We start from the raw sequence: 22,875 nt of genomic DNA, 5'->3' as shown, positions 1-22,875 counted from the left end.
CATCAGACCAGAAAATGAATGATTTCATTTAGCTGTCAATTTTTTTCTGGATCTGGTGCAGGACGCAGAACCTGTAATAGAGCATGTCAAAACAGAGTGGGAGAACTGTTTAGACATTCACATCTGCAGTTTGCTGGAAGGTAATCCCAGCCTGGTGGGGTTGGTTCGTCTGCTAATAATGACCACTGTTTGGTGCTGGCACTCACAAAAAGTAGGCTGAATCTCCCGGAGAGGTTGGACCACCCAAAGACTTTAAGGACATCCTTGTGTCTTCAGCTGTCTCCAAGTCTTTATTTACTGCCACACACACACACACCGATCCTACCATATCCAAAACTGTTTTGGTGGTGCCACTATTTTAGGCTACCTTTGACCAAAATAACCGGTGGTGCCACCGTTAGACACAATCCAACCAAAATAACTAAATGACTAACCAAACTGAATCTGAATTACGCCCTGAGAAAGAGATGTTTAACCTCATTCCTGACTAAAAAAAGCACATTTACTGTAAGTCACCTGAACGGCAGATTATGAAGAAAATGATTCACCTCATTGCTGTGCAATGAATAGCACAAAGATGCATTTAAAAGCAGGAAAAAGCTGGAAGGGGATATGTAAAATATGTACTATAACTTATCCACAACCGTCAATTACACATTGGCACACTGGACAGACACTGAGTCATTTGTATAGTGTGTCTGCAAAAAGATCCTGTGGTTCTTCCCAAGGCTGCGATTTGATCTCTGAGCTCTCTTCGTTTGTGCTTGAGCTTGGGCTTTATGCTGACAAACAAGTGCATAACCCCTTTGGCTTGAGACTGAAAGGGAGAGAAAATCCTTCAAAATAAAGAACCAAATGAGTCTGTTGTAAAAGGGAGAGCAGCTTGAAAGAACATTGCAAATTTCAAGCCAGAGAAATGATCAAAACTGTAAATAAGAATCAATGATTGCACCCATTGTGATATAATCTCGCTGTGTACAAACATGCACAAAGCCTTTATCAAGCTGCGCTTATTGATAACGAACAGCTCCTACACCAACAACACGGATAGTGTTAGTGTGTAAATCCCCTCTTACTCTCATTTCCGTTTCAACTGCCCCAGTAATCTAATTAGAGCTCCGCAGATCAAAACCTGCAGCATCTACCTTTCCTCTCTGTATTAGCAGCTTTTGTTTGGCTTTCTGTTGGAACTGGCATCTGCAGAGGATAGATGTTTAGAAACAGGAACTACAGTTATTTAAGAGAAGCAGGAATTGGAGTTGCCCAGTTGCAGACATTGTGCAAAAACATCTAAATCCACAGATGTTACACATTTGGAAATAAACTTAGTTTGTTAGAAATGTGTGATCCTGAATACCAGAGAGCTCTGAAATTTGAGTCACCATCCATATGCTTCTTTGCAATTTAAAGACAACAACATAGCCAGAAACTGTAAAATGCACAAAAACCAAATGGAAAATTTGACCTCAGGGTAACAAGAGTGAAAATATTTATAGAAACTCTTCCTGGCATACACAGACGCACTTTACAGGTTTTAAACATCCATAAAGCAACATTGTTACATATGATCTATGAAAGGATATAGCTTACTAACTGATCTGTGTTACTAGACAATAAAAAAGTTATTCCACTGCTGTCAGGACCGCAACACTTCCTCTGAAATGTCATGTTATCTACAGTGGGAGTCAGTTAACACAGCTGTGATGTCTCATCTCTTGTTCATCAACTCTATCTGTGCCTAACAATAACAATTCATGTGGCTTTAATGACTTATTAAGTTCAGTTTACTGATCACGAGGATCAACACTCAAAGCAGATGTCTTCTGATGCTCTGGGGGAGCTTTGTCATGTTTGAGTCAGTAGTCCATGTGATGTTATCAGGGTCAGCTGTAAAAGGCGTTCACACTGCAAAAAAGCCAACTTATATTTTTTGCCTAAAAAAGTGATTTAAGTTAGTAAAACTTGGAAATATAAATTATTGACATTTAGGGCAATAATGTAAGTTAGCACAACAAAGGAAGCCAGTTCTCTGCTCAAAAACAAGTTTGTGAGTTGTTGTTGTTACTTATATCTTTAAGTTGGGGTTCACAACAAGGGACAATAGTTCTGCTAACTCTTATTTCTTTGTTGTGAAATTCGGTCATTAGCGAAAGCTGGCGGCTAACTGATGCTAGCGGCTAACTGATGCTAGAGGCTAACTGATGCTAGCTGCTAACTGATGCTAGCCGCGCTGCTTGTTACAGCTACAAGAGTAGCCATTAGCGTATCAATGCTAACTCAAAATTGTGGTCGCAACATTAGCTAACATTTCATATCGGTGTTACAATCGTGTCAATTCAGCACATTGCAGAAGATAGCAGAAGTAAGGATTAAAAATACAATGTAAAATTGTAAGTTAGTACAACTTAAAGTTGAGTTGACAAAAATCTGAATTCAGAGTTGAAAACAAAACTTAAAATATTTAGTTTAATTGTCCAACTTAAAATTTTATCGAAGTTTGTTGCCTTGAAATTTTGAGGTTACCCAACTTTTCTTTTTTTGCAGTGCACCAGGTAAGGAGTATCTATCAAAAAGGATGATGAAGGATTACCTCAATTCAATGATGAATAAAAAAGCTTCCTGCCTTTATAGCTATGGGCTTTGGCCAAGATAAGAAATATCATGGTATATTGTCTCCACTTTGTCCATTTAATGCACATTTAATGCACATTTAATGCACATTTCTTCCCCTGACTGGATCCATGTGGGAGGAACTGAAAACAGTTAAATCAGGCACAACACAAAAATAAACATCCAAAAGAAAGAAAATCAGCTTATGGGAACAAAAAAAACAAAAAAAAAGAAGCATGAGGGGCTATCCAAACATCTTTCTGCAGTGTTCGTTTCAAGTTTGTGGAGGATTTATTACTACCACATGAGACTGCAACAGTCCAAAGGAAACGGGGAATTCTGTCCAAGGGCTGCAGAGGAAAAAAAAAACCTCCTGATGGATTTGGAGGTCACCCCAAGGTCAACACACACAGACTTGTTAATGCGTGGGTGATGTCATGACCAAGAGCTTTCAAATGATGATGTCAGGATATGTACTGTGCATGTGTGTGTGTGTGAGTTAGGGAGAGTAAATGCATGCTGTGGGTGTGTTTCGCGTGTCTCGTAGGGGAGGTGGGAAAAGGATGATGTGTGTATTTGTTTCTGGTTCAGTTCACTGACAGCACACAGATACTCTCTGTCTATGTGGGGTCCAGGAAGTGAAAAGGTCTCAGAGCAGAGGAGGTGTCTCAGCTGAGGACTGGACGCCTTAATTCATCTGCTCCGACTTCCTGCCACACTGCAAAAAAAAGAAAAGTTGGGTGAACTCAAAATTTCAAGGCACCAAACTTCGATAAAATTTTAAGTTGGACAATTAAACTAAATATTTTAAGTTTTGTTTTTGAGTTTGCTCACCTCTGAATTCAGATTTTTGTCAACTCAACTGTAAGTTGTACTAATTTATACTTTCACATTGTAATAACTTTTAATCCGTACTTCTGCTAACTTCTGCAATGTGCTGAATTGGCACGATTGTAACGCCGCTATGAAATGTCAGCTAATGTTGGGACCACAATTTTGAGTTAGCATTGATACGCTAATGGCTACTCTTGTAGCTGTAACAAGCAGCGCTGCTAGCATCAGTAAGCCGCTAGCTTTCGCTAATGACCGAATTTCACCGCTTTCCTGCATTTCACAACAAAGAAATAAGAGTTAGCAGAACTATTGTCCCTTTTTGTGAACCCCAACTTAAAGATATAAGTAACAACAACTCACCAACTGGCTTCCTTTGTTGTGCTAACTTACATCATTGCCCTAAATGTCAATAATTTATAGTACCAAGTTTTACCACCATAAATCACTGTTTTAGGCCAAAAAACACAGGCTTTTTTGCAGTGCAGCAGATCACATGACAACAATGTAAGGCTGTATGTAGCCAATGTTCTGCTGTAAATTCTATTTATCTAATTTAATTTTATCTTTGACTGCTGATTAGTAGCTTGCAGTCTGTAAGAGAGGATACAAAACCTGAATTATAAAAATAAAAAAAACCAGACCTCCAAGATGTCTGTCCTCAGCAGGGGATAGACTAGCAGAAAGGAAGATTATGAAGATGAGGAAAGGCCATGTTATCCAATCAAACCATTAATCTATCTGTGCTCACAGAGCTGGGGAAATCAGGTTATTGTGTTACATCACTTGGGTGAGTGCCAAAGGTTACAGTTGGCTAGACAGAGTTTAATTTACTTTAATAATCCTTTGTGTAAATGTAGAAGAAGTACTTTAGAGTAAAAGTACTCTCTTTAGCCACAATAAGTAGTCTAAGGGGGAGCCAGCTTCCCTGTTATATTACGCATGGACCCCTACTTGACCCCCGAACCAGATCTCAGCTGACATAACTGTCATTTTCCAGCTAGAGTGAAGATATCAGTGGCGGTTTTACACAGGGGCCTCCAGGGGCCACTGCCCCTGTGAAGAAGACCTTGGCCCCTGCTGTGGCCCCTGTGTCAAATTAATAATAAAATGATCAATTTATAACAATGAACAATGGAGCAATTCTAACCTTTTTGTTGTTCAAACAAAATCTCATTGTACACAAAAGGAACCCAGAATGTGAAAATTGCATAATAGTAATACTCCAAAACTCTATGGAGTCTTATAGGGCTATTTGGTCCATTTTTTAATCGTTTTCATGACTTTGTAAGTCATTTTGTGTCTTTTTTGGTCATTTGTGTCTTTTTTGTGTATTTTTTTGTATTTTTTTTTGTCTGTTGTTGTGTCTTTTTTAGTTATTTTGTGTCTTCTTTTTTTGGTCATTTTGTGTCTTTTTTGTCATTTTTATGTCTTCTGTGTTTTTCTTTTTGGTTATTCTGTCTTCTCATTTTGTGTCTTTTTTGATCATTTTGTGTCTTTTTTTGTCATTAGTGTCATTTATGTGTCTTTTTTGGTCATTTTGTGTCTTTTTTTAGTCATTTTGTATCTTTTTTTGTCATTTTTGTGTCTTCTGTGGGGGTTTTTTTTGTGATTCTGTCTTCTCATTTTGTGTCTTTTTTGGTCATTTTGTGTCTTTTTCAAGACATTCAAAGATTTTGAATGCTTAAATATCATCTTTGCCATTTTTTCATGTGCTAATATGCCCCTCTGATTAAACACTGGCCCCTCCTTGGCCCCCACAGTAAAATTGGTCTAGAACCGCCACTGGAAGATATTGATATTATATGAAACTAGACAACCTAATGCACCCATTGGTACCAACCATGTCATGCTAGTTCGCCGGAAAAAATAAGGCTTCACAGTTAAGTATATTTGGTGACGACAAAACAGGCTTGGCCATTTTCACAGGGCTCCCGTGACCTTTGACCTCAACATATCTGAATGAAAAAGGGGTTTCGGTGAGTATTGACAAGTCTCCCCTTTAAATGCATATCCACTTTGTGTGAATCCCATGCAGTATTTTGAAAAAAAAAAACATTTTGTTTTTCTAATGCAGTGTAAATGTGAATATTTGTATTAAATAGGCCACTGGAGGCATATTAAGAAAATAAATGGGGACCTAGGATGGAGCCTTGGGCAACACCACAGGAGACAGTAGCAGGTAGATGCTATTAAAGAGATCACATGTCTCTTTGGAACAGCTGTAACAACTTCATGCTTAGTTTGTTTTTGTTTTTAAATTAAAATCAGGTCATCTATTAGTGAAAATACTGCAGAAGAAGAGCTGAGTGTAAACAGGCTGACTAGGCTGGAGCACACTGAAACCTCAAGTCCTCTGTGTTTTCACTGTAAAATGTCCAAATCTGATTATTTTATCCTCGGGGAAAGTAGAGGCTCATATCCGACACACGTGGACCGAGCTGGCCGCTCCAAATCCACACGTTCTGCTGCTACGCTTCCGAGCGGACAGGACAAAACCAGTGGCTGGAAAATATAAAAATATAGAGCCCAAAGCATACAAGCGACAGACCAAAGTCAACACATGATGCTGAGATTTGAAATATGTAATTGTGTATTAATAAGAAAATACCGTCTCAGCTGGGAATTTAAAATAATAGTTTATCATAGGTTACTCGGCCTATCACATTAAGGAAAATACTCCTTTTTATTACTTTTCCTGGGGTCATCCTGCCTTCGCCACGTCTATTAACAATAAACTTCAACCTTTTGGTAGACAGACAAAATAATATCATGAGAAAAGGAAACGTCTCAGTTTTATATCTAACCATAAAGACTGACTGACAGTACAAGAATTAAAATTATCAACAGATCTACAGCTGGAACACCCCATGGTTATTATGTGATCATAATTCACTCCCTCTGACTGTTTAACAAGCGTGGTTTAATGCTTGGAAATGCATTTGAGTAATTAATAGGAAAATCCATTGTGTTCTTGCTCGGAACCAGAAAGGTTTTTTATCTTGAGAGTTATTATTGTGTGCCATCTGAGATATATTTCCCAAGGTTAAACATTTGGTTTAGTTCAATTATCTTATTATTTCATTTTAAATTCAATTCAAGTGAATTATGTGATTCTTGAAATGCACCTGGAATCAATTCTTCGCTTGACGTTCACTGCCAGTTATGAAATTTATGGCCTGTAGTGAACATGGATGGATTTTTATACACTATTTAAAGATACGCTGCGAAATTCCCACACAAAAGATAGTCTGTCAGCAGTGTTTTCAATAAAATTTTAAAATCTGTTGGCATGGAGGGAATTTTGTTACAGCGCGCTGACATTTTGTTTACAGTTCAGATCTGAAATAGAGGGGAAACATGGAAGGGAAAGGTTTCGTTAAGGCTGCCATGATCTTTTGACAGTTCCCTGATAGCTGATGTTGGGGACATGGTTTGGCGCACAGCGCGTATGTTTCAGAAGTGAAATGTACACTGGCAAAACGAATCCCTGATTTATGTGTTTTGATGAGGCTTCATTTTCCATCTGATCTCTGCTGCAGACAGAGAAGAATTGCAGTTTGACAGAAGTTGTTGGTTTTCAGTGGGGAAATTGCCATCCTCAAAAGTTCTCCAATGACCTTGGAGCAACATCAAGACGTGGAGCGTTTAATGATTTAGCTCAGATTAATATCAACACAAAGCCATGGAGTTATTATATCCAGATTGAGCTGATGTGCTCAGCGAGTTGGTAGCCAATAACCCCAGTCACTCGCAGCGGGAGGAGGATTGTGGGGGGTTGAGCAGCCAGCCGACGGCGGCGGTGGCGGCTGGGTGAGGAGCAGCTCACAGACATGTGGAAAGCTTGAAACAGTGACTTTTACTGAGTAAACAAACCGACTGTACTGACTAATTCCTAAAAGAAGTCTAGTACTGGTTGCTAATGAAGATGATCTAGTTTAGACGTGCGCCCAGTGCGCTCCGAACATATAAAAAACAGAAAGTGCAATAATGTTTACAAAATATCTCGCTGATTTATTTTTCCCGTCATACAGCGGCAATGACTTTAACTCAAAATATACACATGTAACGAAAACAACAAACTGAATTATTCCTTATATCAAAGACCAAAATACTAATACATACTAGGCACAAACTGGCCATAAACTGGGCATAAACTGGGCACAAACTGGGCACAAACTGGGCATAAACTGGGCATAAACTGGGCACAAACTGGGCACAAACTGGGCACAAACTGGGCATAAACTGGGCACAAACTGGGCACAAACTGGGCATAAATTGGGCATAAACTGGGCACAAACTGGGCACAAACTGGGCACAAACTGGGCATAAACTGGCCATAAACTGGGCATAAACTGGGCACAAACTGGGCACAAACTGGCCATAAACTGGCCATAAACTGGGCACAAACTGGGCATAAACTGGGCACAAACTGGGCACACGTCTAAACTAGATCATCTTTATTAGCAACCAGTACTAGACTTCTTTTAGGAATTAGTCAGTACAATTAGGTCGAAAACTGTTTGCTTCCCAAATCAGCAACACCGGTGTCTGGGTTTCTCCAGGTTAAATGGCCCAACCCAGCTGACCCGAGGTCAGCTGAGCCACACAGCAAGCACAGCTCCCCCCAGTGGCATGGAGCCAAATTGAAATAAACATGACATGAAATACAAAAATGAATATGGCTCATACACCGACATCAGATCGGACACAAGTCCTCACGCATGAGTCACCTCCATCACCCGTCTCTTGAAAACCCCACGTGGAGATCTTCAACAATCCTCACTTCAGAAGTGTTGATGAAGAGCACAACCAAGCCCCTCTCTCTCTCAACATTACACTTCCTGTCCTGCTGCAGGAATGCAGACAGTGCTAAGGGCCTCGGTGGTGATGGGATCCACATGACGTCCAACTGGTGAGAAAGGATCAAGAGGAGGACTTCACATGGCAACCATAACTCTGGAAAGCTGCTCACTGCAGTCATTGTTTTTCAAGTCACATATCTTAAGTCTTTGCAATCAAGTCCCAAAGACTTATGTGGTTGACACTTCACCTGGAATTGCCTTCTGTTGCACTATTGTTTTGTTTGTTTTATCTTTAGATATATATATAATGAGGCTGTGATCTGTTGTATGTATGTGTGTTGGAATGTATTGTTTTTTTATGTATTTTATACACCTAGACTGCAAACAAATTCCCCAAGTTGGGACAAATAAACTATACTTGAAGTCCCAGATTTCAACAGAAGAAACCCAAGTCCTGAAAGTTTAGTTTCAAGTCCTAAAAAACCTAAAAAAAAAATAAAAAAAAACTTTTCCACATTTTTTTTATGTTTCAGCCTTATTCCAAAATTTTTCCTTAAAATTATACACACAATACCCCATAATGAAATTTTTGACCCATGTTGTGCATTAGAAGCATAGTGATACAAAAAGGGTTTTTATTCAAAAACAAGTTTATTTAGGAAAACCTGGAATACTGAATGATGAAATTCATTTATTGCAAAGATATAGAAAATAAAAACTCAGTCGGGTCACTTTAGACCCATGTTGTGCATCAAAGGGTTAAAAGGTGAATGAAAATTTGTATTAAATTGTTCTCTGTGCTTCAACTGGATTGGGAACAACTGCTCACGGACCTTCTAGTGTGATTGTTTTTGTCAGAAAAAAACAACTTTAAATCTCCACTGGATGACTGCATGGTCCTTACAGGATCATATGGCATGGTTGAAATGTGGAGTTTAAACATATTTGTCTGTGTGGGTGTATGATGGTAAAATCACAGGCAATAGTTTGATCTTTGTTACAGAGTGGAGGGTGTTGAGCTGTTTTGTTCTCATAAAATCTATTTTATTGTGCAAAGAGGCGGATGTTATTTTTTGCCTTCGAATCTTTTTCATCCCAGCAGACAGAACTTTTTTTCATTTATAGAAGCAGACGTGTGCAGAATTTATGAACATGTTTTGGTGGATAAATTTTAGGAGTGAGAAAAGGCCATCTGGTACTTCAATAATAACAATTAAATGCACTTGCAAACACTGAAGATTATAAGATCGCAGACAGTAAGTTGACAGTTGCACCTCAGACATTACAGTGTTTGGACGGGGACAGAGTGGAGGGCCGGGCCGGGCCGGGCACTGCCCCCCTCAGTGGGTAAACTCTACACACTGCAGCCATTCAGTTGGCGAGGCTCACTGGATAAAGTTAGGATTGTTTGTCAGCGGGCTGTAATGCCAGGAATGCTCAGTGCTGGCTCCCCCTGTGTGTGTGTGTGTGTGTGTGTGTGTGTGTGTGTGTGTGTGTGTGAGTGTCTCTCACACTTTATTTTGCCTCTCCAGCAGCAGTTTGGATATGCGGTAACACCCCCACGCTCCCTGAACTCTGAAGTAAAATAACAGATACAATTTCTCTCCTGCAGGCTATTTTGGTACCCCGACACACACACACACACACACACACACACACGAACGCACACCAACATATCTCAAAATCATTATGACTATTAACAGGTAACTAGACAGACAATAAAAGCCATTGGCAACAACTGGCATAAAGCAATATGTCAGCCAAACCCTGAAAAGACAAAAATAAATAAAAAGAAAGGTACTCATGTCCCACACACACACACACACACAAACACCCGTCCACCACCTCAAATTACCCCCCACCTTCACCTCCCCAGTAGAGACCGTCCTGTCTATACTCTGCACTGGCATTTTCTAGCATGTTCCATCCGGCCATCATGACTCACTTTGACATCATGACATCACTCTCTAAATGAGCAGACACATGGATGTGAACACACACACACACACACACACACACACACTGATCTGGTGATTCACAGCTTGAGTCGCAGCAGTGTCCAGCTGCATCTGCGTCTCTCCAAGTCTGCTGTTTAATAGAAATGAATGATGTTTCATCTTAAAATCTTTATGCAACCAATTTATTTCACATTCACATTCCAGCTAGTCAAGCATAAAGTTAAGAAGTTGCTATTAATGGATTTATGTGTGGTTAATATGTAAAGCTTGGTCAGTAATCGTTAATTATTCTAAAGCAAATGAAACAGGCTTGTGTGGGTTGCCAGGTGAACATAAATTTAAAGCAACAGGTCCACATTTTGAGAAATTTGCTTATTAGTTTTTTGTTTTTTTGTTGTATAAGTATAAGCTACATTGTATTACTCCAGATGGTGGTAGAGCAAATTCTCAATAGTTAACTTACTTTTTCATAGTTTCAAATATAATAATGAATCATATTTTAGAAACGGATCATACATTTTCTATGTAGAGTTTTCAAGCCTTTGTACAGCCATGGTCCATCCACACAGGTGCTTTCACTTACAATATATTGCCTAATCGACTTTATATTTACGACCTGATATTACTTAATAGTCCTCTTCTCAGAACAAATCGTGTTGTACGTGTCGGGCAGGTCAACTTGCCCTGTTTCTTTTTGTTATTATTTAATATCATCAATCTTCACCTCCACCCAAATTCCGCCTGATTAGAGTTCTAATCAGCCAGAGTGATTGTAAACAAAGTAACTCAGGCTGTCAAATCTTGTTGTGAAGTGTAAAGTGCAATGAATTGTATTGCAGTAGAAGAACAAAGATACATAAAAGGTACCTCAAAATAATACTAAATGTACTTTAAATCCCACCCCTGGTTCATGCATATACACAGTATACAGGCTATATAGGGTTTTTTTTTTTTTAACCAACCCAGGGCTTCAATGCACTGAATGACCTCTTACTCAATGGAAGAAAGCTTTGGAGTATCAAGGCCAAAAACCATTTATTACTTTGTTGCTGTCCAGATTTTCATGTCTTCATTACTATCCAGGGAAAACCTTGCGTTTCCAGGTTTGCATGTTTTATGTCTTTTTTAGGCCACTTTTTATATTTTATATTTTCAGGTTTCTGTGAAATAAAAAAAAACCTGTCTCACCATTTATGTTCCAAATTCATTTAAACAAAAAAAGCCTGAAAGTTACATTTTAGAGATATGGTTTTCACCTGGCATTCTTATTTATAGCACTGTTATTCATGACTGCGGACGTTGGTTTCCTCTTTATAATACAGCAGGAGATAGCTTTGCCACAGTTGTTTGGGCTCCTTTCCCTCATGAAGAACTTGCGGACATGTCTCAGTGCTGTACCCCGGCAACACAGCAACACACAGACCAGGACACACACTCGTCTCCTCCAGCTGAAGCTGCAATGTCAGCTTGCTCCAATCATTTAGTTCAGCCTAGACATGTGTTTCCCCTTTGCACCCTCAGGATGATGTCACATCCACAGAGTCATGTGCTCCCCAAAGACAGCTTAATTTAAAACATCTCTGTTTCCTAACTTAGGTCAGTGAGTGATCCAGATTGAGTCTTAAAAGTTTGTCTCACATCAGGGGAGACAATATACTGTAGAGAGAAAGTATGCACCAAACAGAGGTGCAAAGAAAGAAGCTCCCCGTGGATAATGGGTAAGTGGGACATTATAATCGCTCCCTTGGGTGAATAAACCCTTTTTCAAGAGAGGTAATAGCACAGATACCGGGCCAGGGTGAGTTTGATTTGTGTTGTGGCATGAAATTGTGAAATCTCTGTCATTACTGCGTCTCTGTCCTGTCATCACCCTCCTTTCACACAGACGTGTGCACAGAACCTCAGCCCACACACACACTCTCCAAATTAGAGCCCAAATTAAATGTCTGAGAAATCTTACACTATCATCCCTGGGATAAAATTCCTACCTGTCTTCTAGACATGGTAGTTGATAGAAAATCATTTTAATCAACTGTATCAGTTCAAGTACTACTAGTAGTTCTTATGTATAAAGTAATTTGCCTTCCTGCATCTTTACCTAACTTTTTTAATAGTTACTTTGAATTTAATTCTCATTATCATGCACATATTACAAGAAGAAAGAATGATTTACATATTCCTTTCTGTAGGACCTCTGTTGCCAAATTCTCATTTGTTTATCAAGGTGCAGTGCTGTGGAATGACATAAAACATCTAACAGAATCATGTTCCTCTTTAAATACTTTTAAGACCAAGCTCAAAAAATCCCTATAGATGTTCTACACCTTTGTATTTGTTTTGTTTAAATTTTGTTTGTATTTTTTTTTTTTTTAATAAAGTATAGTTACTTATAGGTTTAAGAGGGAGGGTCGCATATAAACCCTTTGGGCTTTTTGATCTTTCCTGCATTTTCTTTTACTGTTTCTTGTACTGTTATTTCCTAACGATTGTATGTTTTTTAAGTGCAAACAACAATAAATACATTTTTTTTAAATAGTTGTTTTTCTGTTGCAATTGAGTGCAAAATTTCTTTAATTATACTCATATTTTTTTATTTTAAGTAAAGTGTTGCAGCTTGCAGTAATAGGGAAGCTGTCTTGCATGTCTGATATACCAAACCTAAGAATTAAAACTGCCTAAAGTATTGTTTCAGCTCAACTCATGTGCAAACATTTGAAGAGAGCTAAGAGAACATACACTGTAAAAAAAAAATCTGTTTAATTTACGGTAAAATACCGGCAGCTGTGGTTGCCAGAACATCACCGTAAAAAACACAGTGAGCGTATGTAAATGTAAGTATCAGCAAAAGCTGTAATTTATACTGGATAATCCCATTACTTTTTGGATAATTGTTTTATCATGGTATTTCTCCATAAATTTGACATGAAAATTTTATATTTTTACAGTAAAACTGTGTGTTTTTACAGTTTATGACAGTAGAATTGAAAGTTTTATGCTATTCTTTGATTTACAGTAATTAAAACTATCTACTACGGTGATGTACAATGTTTAATTTTACGACCTATTTCTAATGCAATTTGACAGTGTTTTACTGTCATTTCTACAAACATTTTTTACAGTGTACCTGAGATGCTAAATGCTCACGGCTGCTAGAAAAACAGACAAAAGGAACAACTAATAGACGACAACCACAACACCAGGATGTTAGATTCAAAACGTAGGCCAGAAACCAGAAAGAAATCATTCCCAGTATGTTTGCTCCTCAACTGTACAATTCAGTTCAAAACATTTCAGTGTTCTCCAAATATGTTTATCCTTTGTTGAAGCAACATGCTGTTATTCCATGTAGTGGAAGAAAGCATGCATAATCATATTCAGGGATGAAGACAATGAATAACAGGTAATAGACAATCATCACTGTAAGTTTCCATAAACTATAAGTCTATGAGGAGGCAGGTAAATAGGAAAATCCCATTAGGAAACATACTGTCCTTTAGATAATTTGCAACAAATGGAGCAGCATATAGAGGACGTGACTCACCAACTAGCCTCAAAGAGTTATAAATATAGAAGAAGACGGCATCATCTCCACGAGGGCAACTGCTCTGTTGCAATTATAAGAGATTTAATGGTATTAACATTTTGGTACATAGCTTCATGCCTTAACCCTTTATCAGACAAAGAACTAAATTTGGTAACTTCAGGTAATATTTCGAGAAAAAAGTTGCAAATTTACTAGATAAAAGTGGCAAATCTACAAGAAAAAAAGTAGCAGATTTACGAGAAAAAAAGTGGGAAAAAGCAACTTTTCTCTCCCAGATTCACCACTTTAAGTGTCATAAATCTACGCATTTTTTTCTCGGAGATTTGCCACTTTAACCCTTAATAGGACACTTATTGAAATACTTGCAAATTCCAAATTTCAACCCTAGAGAATATTGGAGGATATTACATATTGTCAGAATGTGTAAAAAAAAAAAACATATGAAAATAATATTTTGAGAAAAAAGTTTACGAGATTAAAGTGGCAAATCTACGAGAAAAAAATGCATAGATTTATGAGATTTAAAGTGGTGAATCTGGGAGAAAAAAGTTCTTCTTGTAAATCTGCAACTTTTTTTCTTGTAGATTTGCCACTTTAATCTAGTAAATTCGCAACTTTTTTCTCGAAATATTACCTGAAGTTACCAAATATAGTTCTTTGCCTGATAAAGGGTTAACTGTAACCCTAAGCTCCAACCATATTTTAATCAGATACTGAAAAAATGTATCTGCACATTGAAAATATTTCTTTCTCTATCATATTGTGCATTTTTTATATGGCTATGTCTGTCTATTTCTATTTTAGGTCTGTGGTGCCATGATGTCATCTGTATAGTGACCTGATTGGTCCATTTCTGTCATCCAAAACACAGACTCTCCTATTGTCCAATACAGTGTGTAATAATAAAAACCTGATGAAGGTCTCTGTACCAAAATGTTGCTCCCATTTAATCACGTATGTGTATAGTAGATTAAAAAAAGTTGCTTCAACCTGTAGCAGGAAACAAGCTGTCCAAGTGGTCTGCCAAGGTGCTCCAGAAGCTTCAGGTTCCCTGTGTGTCAGGTGGTCTTGGTCATTTAATTAAAGGGGTGCTCCACTGGTTTAGTATTGCACTTTCATGAAGTTGGGGAGTCACAAGAGTCTTATTAAGAGAGCAGTGATGAATCTCACTCCTGCCCTCAGTTTGTAACACAGGCTTTTTGTTAAGAATCTCTCGTCTCAAAGGCCAAGCCGAGATAAATAGAACGGCACTCGGAGAGCGCAGACCTCCACCAAGACCAATGGAGCATTCATATGCTCCTTGGATGGGCACGTTTCCCAAGTTGGGAGGTTGTTCTTTCGTGTCTCAGTGTGTAACTAACATGGATGCTACAAAGAAGATTGTAAATATTTCTTTCTTTTATTGTTATTAGTTTTTCTTTTCTTTTAAAATGAATAATAGAACTATAATAATTTATTGTAATTATTGCTTTCCTTATCTTGTTATCTTTTTTTCTGATGCTTGCTTTGCAGTGGCGGTTCTACACAGGGGCCTCCAGGGGCCACTGCCCCTGTGAAGAAGCCCTTGGCCCCTGCTGTGGCCCCTGTGTAAAATTAATGATAAAATGATTTATAACGATGAACGACGGAACAATTCTTACCTATTTTTTGTTCAAACAATATCTCATTGTACACAAAAGGAACCCAGAATGTGAACATTGTATAATAGTTTAATTGTGCAATAAAAGCTAAATATAAAGATAATTCTCACTGTACTGCACTTTCAAAATAAAAAAAGTGATTGTGCAAAAAAAAAGACAAATGTCATTGTCGTACAAAAATAACTGTTAATGTTGGTGAGTCTCATTGCTTCAATCAATGTAGTTCTTCCAAATATGAGACTTTTAGCTAAAATAAAGGTTTTGAATGCTTAAATATCATTTTTGTACGATTTTTAATGTGCCCCTCTGATTAAACACTGGCCCCTCCTTGGCCCCCACAGTAAAATTGGTCTAGAACCGCCACTGTTGCTTTGGCAATATATACATTGTTACGTCACGCCAATAAAGCCAATTGAATTGAAAGCCAATTGAATTGAATTGAATTGAAGAAGATGAGTTGTACTTTATTGTTCAGAGCATTCAAACAAGACGTAGGTGCCCCATGATTCAGATCTATTCTAAAATTGAGTGGGTTCTTCCTTTGCCCGTGCTACAACTTTCCACCAAGTTGCATTAAAATCGGGCAAGTAGTTTTTCTTTAATTCTGTAGGCAAACCAAACTGAAAGCATAATCTAACCTTGGTAGAGGTAATAAATTATCTCAGACTTTGGAAGGCTGCTTAAGAGCCACGCAAGACATTACTTACAAAAGTAAGTTTCACTTTTAGTAAGCCCAGTAGCAGCTAGCTACCTGATCTTTGTGTGTACAATTGGTGGATTGTCCCTTTAATCACAAATCTAATTGCAATTTGCACCAATGCAACACAACCAAAACTAAGGATGTTATTAGCTGAAGTTGTAGAAGAATTTAATGTCAAGATGTAGTTTTTTATTGTTGTTTTATATTGTGCTCACATCATGCATATTGCTAATGAAGCTGTTTTTAATCATATTATCATAAACTAACAAAACATAAGAACTATTCTAGAATATAGACATATAGACGTTGCATCGAGGGCAGTAGATGGGCGGTCGGGATAATCTAGCCATGTGTGCAAGATATCAAAACACAAAGGTATGGATGTAATATTAGAAATATTGACAGTACTCCATTACTTTATACTGGCTCCAGTGCTGACTGTTCCCAGTAACTCTGTATTTAATAGATTTATACAGAAGATAAGGTGCTGTAGATATAGGCTTCAATAACACCACCTTTCTAATGCAGTCTTTCAACACCAGACTTTAAAGATCTAGCTCAATGTGCAGAAGGAATGAAGGGGTGTGACTCACATATGGCAAAATAAACTATTTTTGTTCTCATTTTGCACTGTGGAAGTAAATGTTGGCCTGAATGTGAGTACCAAGTGTGTGAAGATCCGAGGTCTGCAAATCTTTGAGCTTTTTCATTTCGACCATATCGGTCTTCAAACAAACTTTACCATTTTAGCTACGCCTGTAAAGATTTTTTATTTTTGACTCAGACAAAATGACATGGATATGGAATCAGTCAAGCAAACAGGGCTGGGTTTCCAGTGGTAGCATGGGTGGGAGAACAGGCCAGTCTTTGTTGAAAAGCTTTAGTATCAGAGAGGAGAGAGAAGCCATTGTGCTTTAGAAAAGCCTCCTTATGGTTCATGTCCTCAGATTGTAATGGATCCTCAGCCCCAGTTTAACAAATGCAGCTCACTCCAGCCGAGCTTATCAAGTATAGGATAAACTACCTCCGATCCATCCCACGCATCCAGAGCAGGACTGGACAAAAGCGTGAGTCAAAGCGGTTCCTAGCTTCAATGAAAAGCTGCTGTTTATGAAGGCCATGTGAGAATATACAAGTTGACTGTGTGAATGGTGAAGCAGCTCAGATAATGACCAGTTTAAACTAACTACAGCCCTTAGAACCAAAGATTAAAATGTCAACAATCATTATAGGCCAAGGTTAAAATAAAATAACCACGACAATACAAAAAAGAAATGTAGTCTTTCCTTTTTTTTAATTTCACAAAAATGAATGCTTCTGTTCCTGAAAAGAGAGACAGAGTAATCTAGAAAACACTGAATGCTCACTTTACAGATGTTTTTTTTTTTTTTGATAGAACATTTCATGGTTCATTTTAGGCACTTGGAATCATAACAACATTCCCTTTCTGAACAACAAATACATCTTTGGTCCAGTATGTAATTTTAAAAAATAAAGCCAGAGTATGAAAATAACACCAGCTTCAATGGTTGCTTCCTCAAAAATGTATTTTTGACATATATAAAGCTTCATAAAGACTTTAATACTTAAACAAAATATTGTCGCTACATCTCAGAAATGACCAGCAATCTTACAGATGTTTTGCAAGAGAATACAAGTGAGAAAAATTAATGTGTCGGCTCAATCAGATGTACAGCAGTACAGGATTGTTTTAGTCACATTTGGCAAAAATAACGAGTTGCTTTTTTTTTGTATTTTCAGTCCACTTCCACTAAAGAGCGGTGGAGACGTGTCCACTTCTGCTCTCCTTACAGCCAGTTCAGCTACAGGGCAGCCACGTCTGATATGAGTTACTGCACGGAGAAATCTGCGGCGGCTGCACATGTGCAATATAGTAATTACTGAAGTTGATGTCCTGCACGTATGGAGCCGGCTGGTAGTAACACGTGACATTTGTTACAGTGGGGATGGCGTTCTGCTCAGCTAGCACCTTCAGAGCCAGCATGGAGATGAGGCTGAGCGTCTGGCGCCGCTCGTGGCCCATCAGACACACGGTGCTCTCGTTCACCACTTGGTGCAGAGTCATCAGGCACTCGTACCGTTTGTGCTCCATCCCGGCGAAGTGGTTTTGCAGGTAGGCCTCCAGTTTCCTCTGCTGTTCGCATATGTCAGAGAAGTCAATGAAGAAGCGCGAGCACATGTAGCGCTGCATGTGCTTCATGTCCGATTCCGACGAGGGCGTGAACCCTCGCACCAGCAGGTGGCAGTACTTCAACAAGCCGCCGCCTCTGATTTCCTCCGGGCTGCGTGTAGCTATGGTCCTCTGACACAGGTGGTCCATGGCCTCCTTGAAGTCCCCGTACACGCTCTCCCCGACCACAGTGGGGTGAAAGCTCTCAGACATGGGCGTCTCCGAGCAGCGGTCAAATAAGAGCAGAGAGTCGAGGCAGATCTGGAAGGAGTCCACGCTGAATTCAAACTGCCGCCGTAAAGAGTCCACAAATTTTAGCTCCACATTCTTGCCCGTGTTGTTGGACAGCGAGATGAGGCTCCAGCGGTCCGTGTCATTACAGACTTTGACCAGTTTCTGTACGTAGGCCTCTTTGAGGGTCAGTGCCGTGATGCGTTCCTTGGAGACCCCGGCTGGCAAGAAGTCAAACAGGCAGTCCAGCACGACGTCCTTCACCAGACGGAAGGCCTGATCATCTTTCAGCGACACGCCAAAGATCAAGTCTAGGTCCTTATAGCCCAGTCCAGTGTCCTGGTGGAGCACATGGCTGGCAGCTGAGCCGTTCAGCCTCACGTCTTTCACACACACACCCCTCTCCTCCAGCCTCGCCCGCACCACCTGGACAGGGACAAGACAGAAACACAGCATGCTGTTAATAATTTATACAGCTTCTCTTTTAAGAAAATGAGAGTCGAACAATGGGGGGAAAAGCTCCTGCAGCTGCAGATATTGTGAACGAAATGCATCTAAAAAGACCCTTGAAATATGTCCAAATATGCTCCACATGAGCCTAGTGGAAATCAATAGCTTGTGAAGGCAAAATCAATACTACTGTTCACAAAGGTCCATTTCATCACCATCAGCCTCAGTCTGAATGAAACCTGAAGAGTCTAAACAAAAAGCAGCTGGTGAGTCTTTGCTCCAGGTTCATCTCCCACTGGGTCAGATTGTCTTATCTTATCACAAACACAGCGATAAGATTTACAATCCTGAATGGCAACCGAGGCAGAGTGAACTCCAGCGTGCAGGACCAGCAGTGTCCACCAAAAGAAAAAGTAAAAAAAAAGCAAAGCTCAACGCTTTAGGCTCAACGTCACAAACTAAGGTCATTAAGGGTCAGCAGCTTTTCCCTTCCTCTGTCCCAGTGACCTGGAAGATGTTTAAACTGTCTCGCCCCAGTGCGGCCACATTGGAAGAGGATGATCAACAGCTGGACAGGGAGTGCCAACATCGCTGCTAGTGAGCACAAGAGGGAAATACGTCTAAAATAAGACATCAAACGAAGATTCAGCTCAACTGCCTGGAGGGAAATGACAATCTGTTTGTGCAATAAAAACGTATTGTTCTCACAACATTTGGAAGCGATCAAAGTGGAAACCTAGATCTGTATGATATGACATCAACTAGCTGCAGCCTCCTTGTTGCATCTGGCAAGCTATTAGAGAAGTTTGTCATATTTATACAGTGTATGCACATCTGATGCATGTAGCAGACTGTAACAAAAACAAACTAAAGGGGCACTTGTAGAGGATAGACTTCCACCAAGGCCTTTTGCAATGTTAATGAAAGTGATTTCAACCCAAATTCTAATGGGGTCTTCCTTGGTCCGTGCTAAAACTTTCCCCCAAGTTTCATAAAAATTGAGCTGGCAGATTTTCCAGAAAACTGTTGACAAACAAACAAAGCAAACCAACAATATCTCCTCCTTTGTGGAGAGAATAAATGCCTGACAGACTGGACATCCAAGCTTGGACTACAGAAGCAGTTTCAGTGAGAAACTAATAATTACAAACTGTTAAACCTGCAGCACAATTGACTTGTTCCACACTTGCACACAATCCTAAATCTCCCTACTGGCACTGACCTGTCAGATTAGTGTCTGTTAACTCTCTCCCATGGTGATCAGATAACAAGCCGGCTCTATTTATACACACTGGGTCAGGCTACGGACAAACAAACATTTGAAGGCAAGTCAACCACTCAGCACAGGAGCGTGTGAAGGAACAAAATCATAATTGTGTAACCTGGCAGTAATAGAGTTGTAACCATTCGGCCATAAAGTGGTGCCAGGTGGGTTCAAATTCCAATCAGACGCAATAATATTGTGTGTGCTCCTGTGGTCTGCCTGATATGTCAGAGCCAAAATCAGAGTCAGGCCTGCACTTGACACCTTTCTTCCCTCTGGCCTCTATCTACAGGTACTAATACATACTGGACTACATTTAAGTGGTTAAGCCCCACCTGTCTTGTCTGTGGAAGCACAGCTCTGCTAGCTTTACAGATCTGCATCCGTCTCTTCTTCTTAAGAGAAAATACATTTCTAAAAAGGTTAGAAATTGCAAGGAGTATGGTGTACAGGGTGTCTCATAAGCTGTGGTTTAGTTAAGAGTTGTTATCTAGAGTTACAGCCCTGGAACTCCCTGGACTCTAGAGCTTCATGATGCTGCAGTGGATGTAAGCAGCCTTTTTATCACTCCAAACCTGCACAAGTACAAAGGTCCAAACTCCCAGTCATGCCTCCTGTGATGCATAATGTCATCAAATTGAGGCTTTGTTTTAGGTTAGCGCGGCAGTTGAAGTTTGATCAATGTGCAGCCAACCACTAAAGGCGTCTTTATGGCAGATGGCAGATTTAAGCTGAATAAAATTACATAGGGTTTCCACAAATCCAAGGGAAACAGAGTCCCCACATTTGAGGCTCAAACCTGCATTTAAACCTCCTGCACACTCAATGAAGCATTCATCTTTCCACAACCACAAGCATGAAGCTCTGGGCTTCACAGGCGTGTTGAGCTCATCTTGAATATGTCAATGTGTAAATGAAATGGAGAAAGAGAAAAAAAAACAGATTCTACAACACATTACCGGACTTGCTGTTTAGGGAATCTGCTATATGTTCATTGTGAAATTCTATCATGGCATTTAACTTGCACTTTAATACATTGCCAACTATCTAGAGACACCGCAGGAGAAGTGAAATGTGATCCAGCCACAATGTAGAAGTGGCTGGAAATGTGGAGGTACACTGGCACGTGTCTGTTTTATACATTTTCAGGCAAACCAAAGAAGTTGTAACAGACTTGTATTCCTCACTGCGTTTCTCCCAGTTTGGTTTTTGACAAATCAGGATGATTTTTCCCCTGTTGTATGTAATAAAATGCATAACTGTTTAATTTTAACACATACAGAGTCCAAGAGTCGTTGTTTACCTGCAGATACTTGTGTTACAATAATCACTGTAGGAACACAAAGCAGCCCTGGGAGAAATTAGAAGGAGTCAAAAAATGACTTTGCCCAAAAACGGGAAGCAGACCAGGCAAAATGATGATGTAATGGGTCATGGAAATACAATTGAGTGAGGAAGGAGACAAAAAAACCTTCATATGTTATATGCTGGGGTTGTCAGTAGATTTCATATTGGGGGTCTGAGACCACGAGGGGCCCTAGAGAGGTTTCCAAAGTAGTTACAGACAACAAAGTACAAAATTAAATTAGTTATCAGTGATAATATATCAGAGTGACTATTTGCTCCACAAGTTTCCCTACCGAACCAACTGAAGAATAGTCAGTAATATTTAATTTTATATGTATGCATAGCTATAAATGGATTATTCTGACTTAGAATAAAATAAAAATAAATAGGCTGAATAAATAAAAGTGGAGCCCCATGGTTAAAGTTCAATCTGCAGTTAATAAACACGTTGGAATAGAAAAGTGAGGATGTAAATATGTATAGGTTAGTACCTGGACAATCTGCCGTGGCTGCACGGACAGAGTGGGGAAGTTTCCTCGGCCGTGGATGGGGACAGCCTCCCCCAGGATCGAGTCCAAGCGCTGCACCTGATCCCAAGACAACACACAGAACCGCCGACTCTGATCCGACGCATCACCGCAAGACATGGCGATGGTAATTGAAAAAAAAAAAAAAAAAAAAAAAAGACTGAAACAAATCAACAGAATGTGAATCCCTGTCAGCTGAGCTCTTCCGTCTTCAACACAAGTGAGATAGTCCCGTGGATGTGAGGAGGTCCGGTTAGTGACGCTATAAGGTGGAGAGTAGAAAAAGTTAGTGGAGTCAGAAGTGGTGGAGGTGCTGCTGGGACCTGCCGTGTCTCCCGGTGTGTGCTGCTACAATCCGGTCAGTCTGCAAAGAAGCGATTCATCAGAGGGTTTAAAGCCTCCTCATTAGCATGCGGCCTGTGATTGGCTGCTGTGTTTGGTCATTGATTATGGACGCCCTGTCTGCAGAGAACACCCTTCATGTGACGCACTTGACAGCCTCCTCCCCTGCGCTCTGCTCATGGTGCACCCTGCATGCTGACAGGGTTTTCCCTCAAACCAGCCCTTGCATCCAGGGATGTTTTTGATTCAAAGCTGCACAATACTACATTTTAAAAGGCGCGTTTGTTTATCTACATGCAATTTGGTCATATATGTGTCAGATCATTGAAAATGATGGATCAGTTTGCAGCTGTGCAAACACAACTTAAACTTTCCCTCCTACAGTATGATGCATTTCTTTATTTGCCCAGGGACTGTTTAAAGAGCATGCAGGAT

General features: G+C 39.6%; 1 protein-coding gene across 1 annotated transcript; it reads right to left on the bottom strand.

Moving 5' to 3' along the window:
* Positions 1-17,617: 17,617 nt before the first annotated feature.
* On the bottom strand, positions 17,618-22,600 carry tent5ba (terminal nucleotidyltransferase 5ba). The gene is made up of 2 exons (XM_059338399.1): positions 22,063-22,600; positions 17,618-18,936 (listed from the first exon to the last, which is right to left on the bottom strand). The coding sequence occupies exons 1-2, from the start codon at positions 22,216-22,218 to the stop codon at positions 17,908-17,910; spliced, it is 1,185 nt and encodes a 394-aa protein (XP_059194382.1). The 5' UTR covers positions 22,219-22,600; the 3' UTR covers positions 17,618-17,907.
* Positions 22,601-22,875: the final 275 nt, after the last annotated feature.

The sequence above is a fragment of the Centropristis striata genome, chromosome 8 (genome assembly GCF_030273125.1).
Source record: "Centropristis striata isolate RG_2023a ecotype Rhode Island chromosome 8, C.striata_1.0, whole genome shotgun sequence".
In the NCBI taxonomy this organism is placed as follows: domain Eukaryota; kingdom Metazoa; phylum Chordata; class Actinopteri; order Perciformes; family Serranidae; genus Centropristis; species Centropristis striata.
This window is presented reverse-complemented; position numbering and strand designations above follow the sequence as displayed.